The sequence below is a fragment of the Punica granatum genome, chromosome 1, assembly GCF_007655135.1.
Source record: "Punica granatum isolate Tunisia-2019 chromosome 1, ASM765513v2, whole genome shotgun sequence".
In the NCBI taxonomy this organism is placed as follows: Eukaryota; Viridiplantae; Streptophyta; class Magnoliopsida; order Myrtales; family Lythraceae; genus Punica; species Punica granatum.
Genome location: NC_045127.1, coordinates 24,135,977 through 24,151,994, shown reverse-complemented (window position 1 = coordinate 24,151,994; position 16,018 = coordinate 24,135,977). Strand labels below are relative to the sequence as shown.

At 39.9% G+C, this 16,018-nt stretch overlaps 2 protein-coding genes across 2 annotated transcripts; both read right to left on the bottom strand.

The window, feature by feature from the left end:
• Nucleotides 1-3,730: 3,730 nt before the first annotated feature.
• Nucleotides 3,731-5,337, bottom strand: LOC116204627 (disease resistance protein TAO1-like). Its single transcript, XM_031536800.1, has 4 exons — nt 5,163-5,337; nt 4,921-4,979; nt 4,640-4,836; nt 3,731-4,409 (listed from the first exon to the last, which is right to left on the bottom strand). Exons 1-4 carry the CDS (start codon nt 5,335-5,337, stop codon nt 3,731-3,733), a joined length of 1,110 nt encoding a protein of 369 aa, XP_031392660.1.
• A 1,314-nt stretch (nt 5,338-6,651) lies between these two features.
• On the bottom strand, nt 6,652-7,023 carry LOC116204617 (disease resistance protein RML1B-like). Its single transcript, XM_031536795.1, has one exon. It carries the CDS (start codon nt 7,021-7,023, stop codon nt 6,652-6,654), a length of 372 nt encoding a protein of 123 aa, XP_031392655.1.
• Nucleotides 7,024-16,018: the final 8,995 nt, after the last annotated feature.

Genomic DNA, 16,018 nt, shown 5'->3' with positions numbered 1-16,018 from the left:
TTGGTCAGATGTTTTTTAATTGTTTGATTTGATCAATTTAATTTGTTAACTATTTAATTGTTTGACCATTGATCATCCAAATAATTGCATGGTCAATTGACTTAGCGGTTTCAAATATTCTCGCCCCGTTCAAGGAAATTAAAAGGCAATTAGTTTTCTTTTACCGTTGAAGTCTATTAATTTGTCTTATTAGAATCTTGAAGTCTTGCAATGCTATGTATATATGCATACATAGTGTAGGGCTGATTGTGTGTATTTTTTGAGAGCAAGAATTCTATTTTAAGTTCATATATTATTTTATCTCGGGTTGGATTTTAGTGAAGGAGTGTCGTGTTTGTAGCCACGATTTCTCCTTGTGGGCATTGTATCCCGGGGTTGGGTAATTCCGTTGAAGCCGCACTATAGTTTTGCGGGGAATTAGTTTCCTGAAAATGCCATGTCCACACTTCATTCTTCAATCTCCTTTCTCAATTTTCACCCCTCAAATTTTCTTATTTTCTCCACATCTTGAATTATACCACAACAGATCCTTACCCGAACCGGCCTACATCGTGTTCATGCTTTCTGAAAGATTCAATTTCCAGATCCGTGAGAGCTTTAGCAAGGGGAGGTGCTCCGCGAAGAAACGGCAGGACCTGTAGAAATTCTTCAATGGAAACATCAGTATGATGTGTTCGACAAAGAAAGATAACTGCAGAACTTCTGTCAAGTCTTCAATAGCAACGGAAGGATCTCTGCGAGGCAATAGTAGGAGCTTGGAGGAATCGGAATAGCTCTGCGAAGCAGCAGCAGGGGCTGTAAAAATTCTTCACTAGCAACGTAGATTCCACACAAGACTTTCTGGAACTTCTGGAAAATTGAGCGACAGTCCTCTTACCACAAGCTGAAGGTCTCCGAATAGTTTAATCCGAGCAACCAACGATATTTCACCAGAGCATTCTTAGGTAGAGCTTCCATGATTCTCCTCTTCCGCGCTTATATATTGATATATTGACTAGAGGATTGCCTATACTATGCACGGGAATGATAAATAAATAATGAAAAAATAAAAAATTATTTTTAAATAATGATCAACATTGACTTAGCAAATTTGAAGGAGATCTAGATCGTGTTAATTTTTTTTAAAACTTTATTATATTACATTAAAATATAAAATTTTAAAAATGGGCAAAAAGAAATTGAAATGGATGAATGAATGTTAGGATACATGAGGAGAGGGAGAGGAGAGAAGTGGGGGAGAGTCGGAGAGAGGGAATGGGAGAGAGAATGGAGGAAAATGGGTTGTTTCTTAATTATGTGGTTATTATTAATTAGTTTTATATTTTTAAGTGGCTTTTCAGAAAGTGAAAGTCAGAGGAAAGTTTTGCTTTTGGGTTTGTAATAGTACGGATGATGCTATTATAATTTAGAGTGAAAATAACTATCACGATTATTTTTTTTATAATCATTAGATAATCATACGTAAGATTCTGATTGTACACGTTTTTTAGATCTTTTTATTTTAAAATTCATTCTTCATAATTTGACTATCGATATGTTTGATCGCGTATTTTCTCGTTGATGCTTAATCTCGCCCCTCAACAAACTGGATCTGCTTTGCTATTAAACCGATCGAAATGCATCAATCAAATAAAAATAATTTAATTACTTAAAAAATAATAAACAAATACTAAAAACCTTATTATATTTGTACGTACACTTTCAATAAAACAAGAACTAAACCCCCAAATTGAAAGAAAAAATTTAATCTTGTCAAATCCCTAAAATTGAAAGAAAAATTCAATCTCGTCATCTTGTCGACGCTTGGTGTCGCTCCTCAATTACCTGCTCACCCAGAGTTTGTGCCTGCGCGTTCCAAGCCGAACTCCTCCCCTTCCTCCCTCTTCCTTCCCGGCCTCACAGTTCGGTAAAGTCTACCGAGGAAAGCAGTCAAGTGACTCCATGAGAAAAGACCCTGTTCTTCATAAAGTCGAATCTGGAAAGTGGTTTTTTTTTTTTCGTTTTTTCTCAATGATGTTCACAGGCTTAATCCTTTCTCGATGTGTTCCTGTTCATTAATTTCAACTCTACCTTTGTTGCGGTTGCTCAGTTATCATCTTGTTTTGTCCTCACCGTCTCGATAATTTTCTTCAGTCTGAGCAGTCAATACATCGCTTCATCTGAATTTCAGATGAAACAATAGAGTCGGTAGACTTTACCGACCTATGAGGCCGGGAGGGAAGGGGAACGAAGGGGAGGAGTCGGGCTGGCGACAGCCAGGGTAGGCGGGCGATCAAGGGGCGGTGCAGAGCATGGATGGGATTAATTTTTTTTTTCAATTTTAGAAATTTGAGGAGATTGAATTTTTTTTTTAATTTGAGAGATTTGGTTCTTATTAACTTGATAGAGTATGAACATAAGATGGTTTTTAGTTCTTTTTTGTGTTTATTTATTATTTTTAAGTAATTAAATTATTGTTATTTAATTGAATTAGTGCATTTCGAATTGGTTTAGTATTGAAACGGATTGGCTCATTCACGGGTGACACCGAGCATTAACAAAAAAATATGTGGTCGAAAATATCAATAGTCAAACTATGAATGGTGAATCTAAAAGTAAAAAAATCTATGACACGTATACCAAAATCATATTACGTAAGGAGATCTAACGGTTAGGAAAAAAATAATACTGTGATGGTTATTTTTACTAGCCAATCGCTATAAAATCTCCAGTAATAATATAGATAAATAACAAGTGCGAATTTGTATTTTTCTCTTTATAGAAATTAACTGCTGAACTAACATTTTGTTTAAAAACAACTTTGGCCATCGTTGTTTTATCAGTGCCACCGACTCCACAGATTTCGTCAGAGCTTCTGACTTTACATTCATTCCAACAAATTGTTGGTCTGTCGCAATTTGTTTGTTTTGCCTTCAAGCTACCTAGGACCTCTTTAACGATGGACTTGCAAAATTCACAGTACAAAAAGGCAAGCTGTACATGAAGAACACAGAACGAGATATCGATGCAGTTCCTATTCTTCCCTTAAGAAGCGCAAGAAACTATGTAGAATAGAACCCAAATTCACTGCCTTTTCTTTCGGAAGCCAATCTAAATTAGCAAAACATAGTTGAACAACACTCTAGGATTGAAGAATTCACCTTTGCTTGCTGACTAATAAAACTTGTAGCAGAAGAAAAGCTACGCGAGCGGCATGCGGTCGCAGGGGCACTATCATATATATTATTTTATGGCATCTGCAGGTTTATCACCTGACAGAACTAAAGAATGAATATGACGGACTTATCAAAGTCATGGGGATTCTCGGTTTTTTAAGCCATTGCTTATCGTATGTTTTTATTCCATATATTCCATGATTTAATATTATTTTTCAAATCTATTCTATATTTTAAAAAATATCAAATATATTTTATGGTTTATATTTTTCTTCAAATTTATCCCACTGTTATATCTCCATCAACATTTAACGGTTTTGTCACTGTGATTCTTTTACCTGGGATAAATTTGAGAAAAAAATTAAAATCATGGGATAAATATGAAAAAAGAATTTAAACCTTATGATAAATTTGAGAAAAAATTTTAAATCATGGGATAGTTTTAGAACCTACTAAACCGATCAAGCTAGGGAAATGTCTGATCATATAACTAGCTAGCAAGCGAGCTATGTAAACAGAGTTGAAACTCACCAACAAACAGGGAAGCGGTGTCCATTGATGAGTGACAACGGCTTTTAATCTTCAATCCCATTACTGGTTCTTGGCATGATCCTCAACGAGTCACACGAGCTGATTGATACTTTTGGAGATGGTTCTAGCTCTGCAAGGTCGGGAATCTCCGTGAGCTCCTTGCAGTCTTTAATGCACAGCACTCTTAGTTTCTTCAAGTGTGAAAGATCCGGCAATTTCTTGACATTCTTGCAACCAGTCACATACAACACCTTCAAACTCATTGGCAGGCTAAGCCCGTGGAGCTTGGTCAAGTCATTGACTGCTTCGAGATGCTCCAGTTTCTCGATTTCTCCAACTCCAAGACTTTCAAATCCATCTTCTTGTAGTGAACACTGAGAGAACACAAACTCTCTCAATTGCTTCAAGGTTGAAATTCGTGGTAGCTTGATGATCCCATACAAGGAAACGAATTTCAGACGTAACAGACAGGAGGAAATTTGAGGGACACATCTCAAGTATAGCCCAAGCAATGCTAGGTCTTTCAGTTGAGATAGGGTGCTGAACTCTGCTGGTAGGCTGGTGACATTGTCAATACAAAGTGCCAGTATCTCCAATTTTCTCAGATCCATCATCCGGTCGATTCTTCTCTTCATTGCCCACTCTTGCCTCATCATTCTTCTAGGATCTAGAGATTCTGGTCGGCTCAGTTTGCTCTCAGTTGTTGTTCCTATTTGACTATATCTTCTCCGATTATCAACAATGCATAAGAGCAATATTTTCAGGTTATTAATCCAGAGAGGTCGGGGATATTCGTGCTTACTGATGATATACTTACTAAAAAATCAAACAAGATCTAACTCGTGGGAAGCCTTGGGAGCTCTCCAAGTGCATTACACTCTCGTAACTTGAGTGATTGGAGTGAAGGAAGCTGGCTTATTGTTGAGGGCAATAGGCATATTTTGGTATATGACAATTCCAAGATTCTCATGCAAGACAACATCCCGATTTCAGCTGGAGTTTCTCCTTCCAGTTCACTGCAATTAGCATTTGACTCTTTAAGCTTCTTCATCGTTCCAATGGATCTCGGTAACTTTTCAACCCGGCAACTGTCCATCTTCGTCACTTTCAACTCCTCCAGATTCCCGATGGAGTCTGGTAACTTGATGAGCTGCACACTTAACGACATGTCCAAGTTAATTAAAGATCTTAGGCAACCGAGTGATTCTGGAAGTTTCTTAATCTTACAAGCTACCAGAAAAAGTTTCTCAAGCTTCTTTAGGTCTCCGAGGGAATTCGGTAACTCGGTTATGCCTGTATGTGACAAATCCAGTTCAACTAATGACTTCGTGCCTCCAGGCATATCCGGAAGTAGGCTGATCCGGTGACACCATTTCAGTGATAGGCGTTTTACTTTTCTTGGTCGCCCGATGCTCTCTGGAGGTTGGCAAATATAAGCATTAACTACTTCAAAGATCAATAAAGATTTCAAATTACCAATCGATTCTGGCAACGAGGTGAAATTATGGTGCCCGCCGTTCAAGAAGATCTCATCTACAGCTTCTAGAGAGCCTACCTCTCCAGGCAAAACTTGAAGGCCAGTACACCCTTTAAGATTCAAGTGCTTCAACCTCGTGAGCTTCCCGATGGAACGGTTTACTTCACGTAACATGTGGCAATCTCGAAGACTCAATCTCTCGAGAGTCAATACTTGGATAAGTCAGGTGTTGCCAATAATCCTTCACATTTAGATAGATCTAAAACTGCAAAGTTATCTCCGACCTGCAAAAATGAAAAATAAAATAAAGATAAAAAATAAAATGTAAAAAAAAAAGGCACACTGATGAATTACAAGCAGGTGAAGTATTATGAGTACTATATATAAAAATTAATTTGCTTAATGAATTTATTTTTGTCCCAATTATAATGAGCCTAATTACGGCCTCTTGTTAGAGTATTTATTTAATATAGAATTATATTCAAAATAAAATTACCCACTTCAATAATGAGGCATCCCTTCAACTCTTTGTTATTTTTTGCTCTGTGAAGCTTAGGAATATAGCAAGACCCCAGCAGTCATGTTGAAGAATCAAGGTGACCTTGTCCGGGGTCGTGTTGGAAGCCATCGTGACAACATGGCTAGCCCAATATCTAATGGCTGCCTTGATGTATAATGTTTATGAATTGTATTATATTGTGAAATGCCCCCACAGTTCGTGGATTTGCATCGGCTAGGGTACTTACATATAAGTATATATTACATACATACCCAAATTTGGCTCCATCCTTCCCAATTTTCATTGATTGAGCTCTGCGAGAGTTCGAGGACTGCTAACTTCTCAAGATGTAGATTGGTCGCTTTGAAATCAGGAGGACAAGAATGCCAACATAGCCAACTTAACTTCGAAAATTGATCCTCAAAGTCTCCTTCAATATTCAACCCCCTTAACCTAAGGTACCTTAGGTTTCGTAGATTTTTAAAATTCTTCGGAGTAAGCGTGTAACTCTGTAGATGACTATCATCTGATAGATGCAGCATTTCAGTTTTTCTTGCTCACTATAATTCGGGAGGACAAATTAGAAGAATGGGAAAAAGAATTATAAGAAAATACTTTTATAAAACTTGCTTAAGGTTAGTCTTAGATAAGCTCCACATTGTATGTAAATTGATTCCGCAGAATGGCAACTACTAGATAAATTAAAAGTAATTTACATATTCACCAAAAAAAAAGAAGGTAATTGTACATATAATTATTTGTTTAATTACCTCTTTTCTCTTCATTACGTCTAGGGCTTCTTCGTGGATCCAAAGATGACTGCGCTTTCCAAGATCGTGAAATTTTCCATACAAAAAATTTCTTTTCCCATTCTCTAAGATGATCGTGCATCCATAATTGGTTCTCATTAACAATTTTTATAACAGACATGGAAATTACATCTTTAATCCCTACCTCCGGATGAAGACCACGAGATCTCCACATGTGAATCACGCTTTTTCCATGAGAACAGGCAAACAAGCAATATCAAGAAATATCTGCTTTGTACGATAGTCCAGAGCTTCATAGCTTATCATTTGCTTTTTTTGGATGTTCTCATGAGGTATTCTAGATATTGCGCTTAATTTATCTTCCCATTCTTCTTTGCGCTTACCACAGAGCTGGGAGCCAATGATTTCAAGAGCTAAAGGAAGTTGGCCCATAACGGAAAGATCAAGGTTGTCCACAGGAGGATAGTCCATCTTAAAAGCATAGATGCTAAAGAGTCGAAGAGCATCTTTGAGATCCATTTCTTTCATCTGCATAGTCAGAACTTTTGAGTGCTTAGGAGTATCTTCATCCATTAGTTCTTCGTGGTTCATTGCTAGCACGCGAATATCTCTTGTAGTGACAATAATCCTACTTCCTTAGGAAAACCAACTAGAACTCCCAGCTAGGCTCTTAATTTGCTCATTCTTATCCACATCATCAAGAACTATGAGAACGTTCTTATTTTTACATGTCTTTCAGAGTCTTAATCCCATCATCAATATCTAAAATGTCACTTGAATGTCTTGCTTGAAGGTTGCATATTAGCGTCTTCTGCAGATATTGGAGACCATGATTTGATGATGATTCCCGAACATCCGCAAGAAAACTACAAGCACCAAAGCGAGAAGAATGATGATTGAATATAACTTTGGCAAGAGTTGTCTTGCCACAACCACTCATTCCATGAATTTCCAAATACCGTATGTCATTTTCATCTCGAACATCCAAGTATTCCTATGCGGTTTCAACTCTCTTATCAATTCCAACTAAAGGATCCGGTACAATTTTGTCTTTCACGCTAAGGTTAACAAGGATCTGGTTGACAATAGACTTACACAGTGTAAGACAAAATTATAATTAGCCGTAATAAGTCACAAAAAATTGAACGATAATTCAAATAGCTATTCGGACAAATAGAATGCTATAAAATTAACCGAATTTCACTAGTGTAAGAACTTGAAAATTCAAACCGAAACAAAGGCGAAACCGAAAGATACGAGAGAGCCGAGTCCTGTATTAGACACAAACCCCTTGAAACAGAATTGTCCCCTCCTGGGTGCTTGAGGTCACGTGGATAATCGTTTCCCAGGGTAAAACGGCAACAAGCGAAGTAACAGCACAAACAGCAACGCTTCAGTGAACTCGAAGAGAAGCGTGAACACTTTTGAGGTTGAATCCTTCGTAGAAAATTGTAGGCGACCACTTGTGCAATTTCCTTTTGATCTCGGTAAAAGGAAGTTGTTCTTTTCTAGGGAATTGCAACCAAGGGAAGATTTTTCTTTTCCTTTTCCAATCGGCTACAGGAAGCAAATTAAAGCAGGAGGCTCTCTTGATTTAATTTGATGAATGTGCCTTTATAGACTACGGGTTTCATCCTTCCATGACTCTTCCTATTCTCCTTTTATGGGGAATAACTCACATATATTCAATATATGTGTTAATGGTATTTGATTATTCATGAATGCAATCCATTCATTTCTTGTAATTACTAAGAAAATCAAGAGTCATTAGTTTGTGAACAATTTTCTCATTCACCCATTAGTCATAATTTCCAACAATCCCCCACATGAATGGAAATTGTTTTGCTTTGACTCGTAGATAGTGTTCACCAGTTGAACCTGTATAGGATAGGTAGGTGTCACCACTCTTGAACCTTCCATTGTGAATGTACGGACCCGAATGTGGACTCTTGTCGGGGCCCGCATGCGCTCTTTTGGATCGCGCAGCTTGGGAGTGTCCACCTTCCCGTGGGGACGCGTGACGGACACGCGTGAGAGAAGGAGTCGCCACATATCATTTTACGACCCGTAAGTCGAGGGCGGATAAGTTACCCGAGTCTAGGGGTATGAAACACCTAGTTTGTCGTTAAGGCATTGATTTGTGCAGAACCGGAAAATCCGTGTTCGGGAGTTCATGTTACGTGCGGGCCTATATCCCGCACGCCCTTTCGGTACTCTGGTTTGCTAGGCTTGCATGTTTTATTATTTACCGCCTGAATTAAGTTGCACTCGGCTCGTACGTTTTGACACCGGAGATTTGGTGAACTAAACGATGTCGATTGAGAAGCCGAGAGAGAAGTAAACCCGTATGTCGGGGAGTTGGTTCACAATCTTGCGTTACAATTCATCGAACCATGGAGATTGAATCCCTGCGTGAACCAGAACCGCGAATTCTTGGATTTATTTTCCTTTGGGCAAGCATTAGACCGATTCGATTAATTTGACTCTCGGACCGTTCGCTTACCGACTGGAATTCTTACAGAATGAACGTACAGAATAAAATCCTTACAACGCTCTCGAAAACAATAAATACAAATTGCAAATGGCTGAATTCCAGTCGACTCGCATTCGGTTATTAGTCCGCTCTAACTCACCGTGAGTTCAGGGAAAAGACCGAAGAACTGAAATTCAATGCACTCTCTCACTGAATAGAGCGTTGGACCCTATGACTGTTGATTAGGGCGTTGGACCCTGTGATCGATGATTAGGGTGTTGAACCCTAATATTATTCGGCCTAGGGATCAGGCTCGACCTGCATGGTAAACAGGTGCGGAAAGATAACAAGCAGCAGGTAAATAACAGACAAGGTGTTTGTTATTATCGAGTGTACGTGTTTTAACAAATTGTTGATCTGGGGTATTTTGGCATGCAAATCCTACCCTAGACAAACAAGCACATGCCAATATTTTAGCATTCGGCTTTGTTTTGAGAACTTGAGAAAGAGAGTCAAATCTCGTGTGTGTGGATTGCTTTTACAGTTATTCTGTATTGTGACACTGAAATACCACTGAATTAACCAAACTCGTGTTTTGACTCTAGATTTGGAACCTAGAGTTCCCCTAACCATTGTCTAGCATTTGGTTAGATCGAGTGAATGATTAATCAGGATTTTGCATGTTTTGTGACAGAAGTAACCGTTCTAGTTACCCGAGTTTATATTAGGATGACAAAAACTCATCAGTTAGATAAGAAAAGGCTATGCAGATGAACCTGCACAAGAACAGGTAGCCCGTTTTTATCCCGTACTGTAGTGTTTCTATCATGCTAACCCTAGGAGTGTCGCTGAATTGTGAAAAGACGATTTTGCCCTTTATTTGAAAATTATTTTCAAAAAAGGGGAAACATCGTAGTGCGGGCCACCTCGGCCTGTAGCCGGTGTCGACCAATTCCCTAGATCATCCAGGGTTGTGCAAGAACCCTAAAAAAGCCAAAGAACCGGTCGATCTGCTCAGAAGTGATCTAGAAAGATCTTATGTATCTTGACCTGAGTTACTTGGAATCAGGTAAAAATTCAAGTTGAGACACAGAAGCCCTTTTCAGATGTCCATGCTACATCGGACTGCGCGTTTTGGGTTTTGAAATTGATAAGTTTGAAAAGGGCACCAACGTCATTTGACAACTCATCGACGCGAGTTATTAGTTAATGGCCAATTCGTGTAAACTTTATCAGTATGAAGTGGGTTTAATCATGTGAGCGTCCCCGATTAACCCGTTCGTGAAATTAATGCTTAAGGGTTGTGCCGAATGCATTAATTGTGAAAACGATTCGTGACTCGGCGACCAAGACGGGTCAAGAAAGACCGAGGATGATTCGGCCAACGATGGCCGAAACACCCTTTGGTCCTAATAGGCCCGAAAGGGTCTCCGAATTGCGAATCCATGCATATTTTGGTTTGGAAAGACATTTCATGTGAGATTCTCGATGTAATTGAACTTGCAAATTACACGAAATCCGAGAACGGATTTAAAACGGGAAGAGGAAGCCTCATGGAATCCAAATAACTCGATGAGACTCTCAGCCTATTCTCCTTGGAGAAAGCCGAGAGGTCTCATGGCTTGTATTTGGTTTCACGAGTTTTCCCTGTCTTGTTTTGAATCGTTTCTCGCATGCTCAAACATCAAACATGTTAAATAACACGATTAAACGAAAGTTGGTATTATCATGATTTAAATAACACATTGAAACATGCAAACATGCACAAACATATTATTTAAAGAATCGATAAAACAATACCGACTTCATGGATGTGAGAAAAACAATAAAACTCGGGAAACAATTTAAATCAGGGCAAAGGAATCCGGTCTTGACCCAAAAATGTCAAGAATGCTCTCGGTTACCTCATGGAGAGGTTAACCCGAACGATCTCGGCTTTTCCAGGTCGGGATGGTTTCCTCGACTTCGATTTAAATATTTTCCGACATACTAGCAAGTTAAACGATGATAAACATGCATGGTGCAATAAGGAAATTGCATAAAATTAAAATTCGGAATTAAAATCATGCTTAAAACCCCTTAAAACTCCATAAACATAACAATAATATAAAAGTCCTAACTCCTCTAAGTCGGGAATGGTCATACCTAGTCCTGAGAGGCGGGATGGGACCTTCAAGAGTCGGGTTAGACCGTTGGTGGGTCGGGTTTGGGCTGTTTTGGCTTGAACAGACCCGAATGGTAGCAACAGACCCGACTGAAAGGGTGGACAGACCCGACTGGCACAAGTCGGGTCGGACGTCGCCACGGAGGCTCCCGATGGAATTTTGAGGCAAGGTCGGCGGCCTTGGGTAGCCAAGGGACCCCTCTAGGTGACCGTAGCGGTCGTTTGTTCCCAGAGTTGTCGGGTCGACCTGTACAGTCCTGCAAAAATCACCGAAAACAGAGCACGTCTGGAAACTGGCCCGACTGGGCAGTTTTCGGGTCGGAATTCATAACGGTGGATTCCGATGGACTGTTTGAGCAAGTCCAACGGCTCCTGACTCCTAACTGACCCCTGGAGGTGATAGAAGTGGTCGTTCGTCGAAAAGGGTCACGGATCGACCCGATATACAAGAAAACCGAACAGATAGTCAGGAACGCCGGCCCAACTGAGCAGTTTTCGGGTCGGAATTCATAACGGTGGATTCCGATGGTATTTTTGAGTAAGGTCGGTGGCTCCCGACTCCTAACGAACCCCCAAAGGTGTTTTATGGGTTTTGAAAGTTCAGACCGACTCGAAAAGGTGAGAAAACAGGGAGGGTTTGAAGTTTTGACCTGGCTGGGCCAAAACTGTGCTTGATTCTCTACTGAGCTGATTCTCTAACTTAGAGGCTTCAAACTTGAAATCCAAGCTCGGAAATGGATAGAGGGGGTCGAGAACATGTAGGATATGAAGTTTGGTGAAGTTTGGATTTAAGTCGGGATGGATTCCGACTTAAGTCTTGAGTGTTTTGCTTGGTTTTTGGATGGTTCTTGCTTGCTGCGATTTTGTTGAAGTTCTTGGGAGGTTGAGAGCATTTGTTTGAGTGAGAAATGCTAGAGAGAGAGTGCTTGAAGGTGTCTGATTAAGTTAATGACATTTGGACAATATATAGGAAAGCTTAAATGCAAGATTAGTGAAGAAAAGTGCAATTAGGGCCATGGATTAGTGGAATCCGAATTTCTTAAGGAAATATCAAGCTCAATCCTCATCCATTGCATTAATGGAGAAGAGATAAGAGCATTGATGAGTTTGGAGTGTTGTCTTCAAACACTTAGATATTTTAAAGTGGAAGACAAATGCAAGTTGCCTTGAAGGAAGAAGCCAAGGGACATAGACGGCAATGGGCATGGGTGAGGCGGCAATGAGTTGGCCGTGGGTCCCACGGGTCGTGAGGTAAGTTCGGCCCAAAGTTCGGGTTTTCGATTGATCGCGCGTTCGAGGCTCGTTACTAAAACGAACGTCGAATTGTCATTGTGCGCGCGAGAACGGTTCAAACGAGCCCGAAATCATCTATTTTTCCCAAGGGAATGCCCGTGTGATTTTTGGGCTCGAAAGCCGGTTTTGCTCATTTTGGGCGATTGGAGCGAAGTTGTGGGGCCGGAGACGTCTCACATTGGTCATTTTGAGATAAATTGTCAGACAACGTGAACAATTGTCCCTTAAGCTGGTAATGCTAACGTGGGGCCGGAGACGTCCTAGGAGGCCGAAACTAGATTTCTCAGAATGATTTCTGAGTTGCTTGGGCACTCCGGAGATTACTGTAATCTCTGTTTGTCGAGATCAGACCTCCAAGGACTTGAAAAGTGTATTTGAGACCTCTAAAGCACTGCTCGGGAGGTCTAGATGAGTCGTGTGATTTATTCCGACAATTCCACGTTGAGCCTTGAGAAGGCTAGCATGGTGTAGGGTAGGCGTCCGGCGTCAAGTTTCCGTCAGAAGGACCTCCGGATATGCATTTCCATTGAAAATGGCCATTTATGTTCTTCGGAGGTTACTCGGGAAACTGAAAAGGGTTTTGCCGTCTGTTTTGCCCAATTGTGAATGTCCGCTAGAGTTTCCAGGGCAATGCAGTATGAACTTCATTTGCCGTAATTCTGTCATACCAGTCTCCGGCTATGCTCTTCCGAAGAAGGTTATCTCTGTTTTGTCGTTCGGAAGTCATTCTGAGTATATGTATGGCTTCCAAAAGACAATCTGAAGCACTGCTTGTGCTCTGTATGCTGGAGGGGCATGGCCGCGTCTGATGTTAGCAATTAACTTTTCTCTAAGAAACCGGCATTTTTGGACTTCCACTGAAAAGTTGTATGTATACAGAAAGTTGCTCTGTATAGAGCAGATGATTTGTGAAATGCGTTTGAATGCACTTTTCATCTGTTTGGGATCGATGTGGATTTTTGAAGTCCAATATTGGCTATCTTCCGATGGACGAGCGAACTATCAGAAAATAGGGATGTCCACGTGGTATGCTGGAAATGCCGGTTTTGGACGTTGTTGAGCTCTCTAGTCACTCTGTTGCCCTTTGGTGACCCCTGGAGTCCTTCTGTCGTGTGTACATGTCATCTGCTTGATTTTGCCGACTCGAAGATGAATAGTGATTTCCTGCTCTGTTGAGCCGTTTTTCTGTATTCTGCTCAAGTCATGGCTCGGATCATTGCTAATGATGTAATTTAAATCAGTGAGCCAAAATGGGGTGCTGACAGTGAAAATGCATGTACTTTACTAGCAGTCCAATAGACACGAAATCCTTGAATTGTTCCGCTGTTTTGTGTAAAGATATCACACACCTCACACAGGAGTCAACTAACTTCCTTCGGTTCTCATAGTTGTGTCCATTTTTGCCATGGAACACCATCCTGGTTCTGCGAGAGTTTCTGAAGAATTAAGTCCATAGAAATTTTCCTCTAAAGCGGCCCCACTTCTCTCTCACATAGGTGATTTCACATATCATTAAAGCAATTTTAGATTGCTAGCCTTATCCATTTATCACTGTTTCATCAAGGAATGGTCTAGGATTTTTTTTCCCCCACAGTGATTTAATTCAGTTCTATAACTTGGTTGTCCCATTGAACTTAGATCTTGGGATCTCCAATCAGCTAGGTTGGGTGTCCGCTATAAAACCTTTCCTCTAATGGAATTTAGACCAATTCCCTTTGACAACTTCTCAAACTGCTCTTTACTTAACCCTTTGGTTAGCGGATCCGCTATATTATCCTTTGACCGCACGTAGTCAATAGAGATAATTCCAGTTGAGATCAGTTGTCTAATGGTGTTGTGTCTACGACGTATATGTCTAGACTTACCATTATAGATATTACTCTGTGCCCTTCCAATTGCCGTTTGACTGTCACAGTGGATAGAAATTGGTGGCACAGGTTTTTCCCATTTAGAAATGTCCTCTAGAAAATGGCGCAGCCATTCAGCTTCTTCTCCACATTTATCCAAAGCAATAAACTCAGATTCCATTGTAGACCTAGCGATAACAGTTTGTTTCGAGGACTTCCATGAAACTGCTGCACTGGCTAGTGTGAACACATATCCACTAGTGGATTTCGAATCCGTTATATCAAATATCCAGTTTGCATCACTGTACCCCTCTAGGACAGCTGGATATCTAGTATAATGCAGCCCGTAATCTCAAGTGTATCTAAGGTATTTGAGTACCCTAACAATTGCCTTCCAATGGTCCCTACTCGGATTACTCGTATATCTACTGAGTCTACTAACCGAGTATGCAATATCAGGCCTAGTACAACTCATCAGATACATCAGACTTCCAATGACCCACGAGTATTCTTATTGAGAAATACTCTCTCCTCTATTCTTTGATAAATGAAGAATATTGTCTATTGGAGTCTTTGAAATTCCAGAATCATTTTTGGTAAATTTTTCCAGAATTTTATTTATGTAGTGTGATTGACTCAAAATTAGTCCATCTGATATTCTCATGATTTTAATTCCTAAAATCACATCAGCGAGTCCCATATCTTTCATGTCAAATCTCGAATTCAGTATATTCTTCGTAGATTTGATCATTCTGTCATCACTACCAACAATGAGTATGTCATCCACGTAGAGACATAAAATGACGTAACCATTTTCTGTTTTTTTAATGTATACACATTTATCACACTCATTGATCTTAAATCCTTTGGAAATCATTGCATTATCGAATTTTTCGTGCCACTGTTTTGGCGCTTGTTTCAACCCATACAATGATTTGACCAATTTACAGACTTTCTTTTCTTTTCCTAGAGCCACGAACCCCTCGGGTTGTTCCATAAATATTTCTTCATCTAAATCTCCATTTAGGAAAGCTGTTTTCACATCCATTTGATGAACTTCCAAATTAAGCAGTGCCGCAATTGCAAGTATCATCCTAATGGAATTTATTCTCGTCACAGGAGAATAAGTATCAAAATAGTCCAAGCCTTCCTTTTGCTTGTATCCCTTAATTACAAGCCTGGCCTTGTACTTATCAATGGATCCATCTGCTTTCATTTTCCTTTTAAAGATCCATTTGGATCCTAAGGGTTTATAACCAGTAGGGAGATCCACTAGTTCCCAAGTGTGATTTCGCAGAATCGAATCATTTTCACTTTTGATTGCCTCATTCCAGAGGGGTCCCTTAGAGGAATTCACTGCTTCAGCATAGTTTTGTGGTTCCTTTTTTCACAAATATGTCAAAAAATCATTCCCGAATGATTTTTCAATTCTAGCTCTTTTGCTGCGTCTAGGTTCAATCTCTTGATCTGAACCCTGCCTTTCATGATCTATGTCATGAAGTCCATCATTCATAGTATGTGAGGTTCGTTTCGATGAACTCAATGTCTCATTCAATTTACATGAAAATACATCTTCAAAGAACGATGCATTCCTTGATTCCATTATTGTGTTCTTGTGTATATCGAGAATCTTAGATTCATGCACAAGAAATCGATATGCACTACTGTTATGTGCATAGCCAATAAAGATGCAATCCACCGTCTTAGGACCGGTCTTTACTTTCTTTGGTGCCGGAACGACTACTTTTGCCAAGCACCCCCACACCCGCAAGTGATCGTAGGATGGTCTCCTACCTCTGAATAATTCAT

What these genes read in the sequence shown, in the direction of transcription:
- LOC116204627 (XM_031536800.1), bottom strand. Translation starts at nt 5,337, where the DNA reads ATGTTACGTGAAGTAAACCGTTCCATCGGGAAGCTCACGAGGTTGAAG. An exon ending in AGCTTGAGAAACTTTTTCTG is followed by an intron (nt 4,837 to 4,920) that starts GTAGCTTGTAAG and finishes TTAAGTGTGCAG; the next exon opens with CTCATCAAGTTACCAGACTC. An exon ending in TGCATGAGAATCTTGGAATT is followed by an intron (nt 4,410 to 4,639) that starts GTCATATACCAA and finishes TAATCGGAGAAG; the next exon opens with ATATAGTCAAATAGGAACAA.
- LOC116204617 (XM_031536795.1), bottom strand. Translation starts at nt 7,023, where the DNA reads ATGAACCACGAAGAACTAATGGATGAAGATACTCCTAAGCACTCAAAA.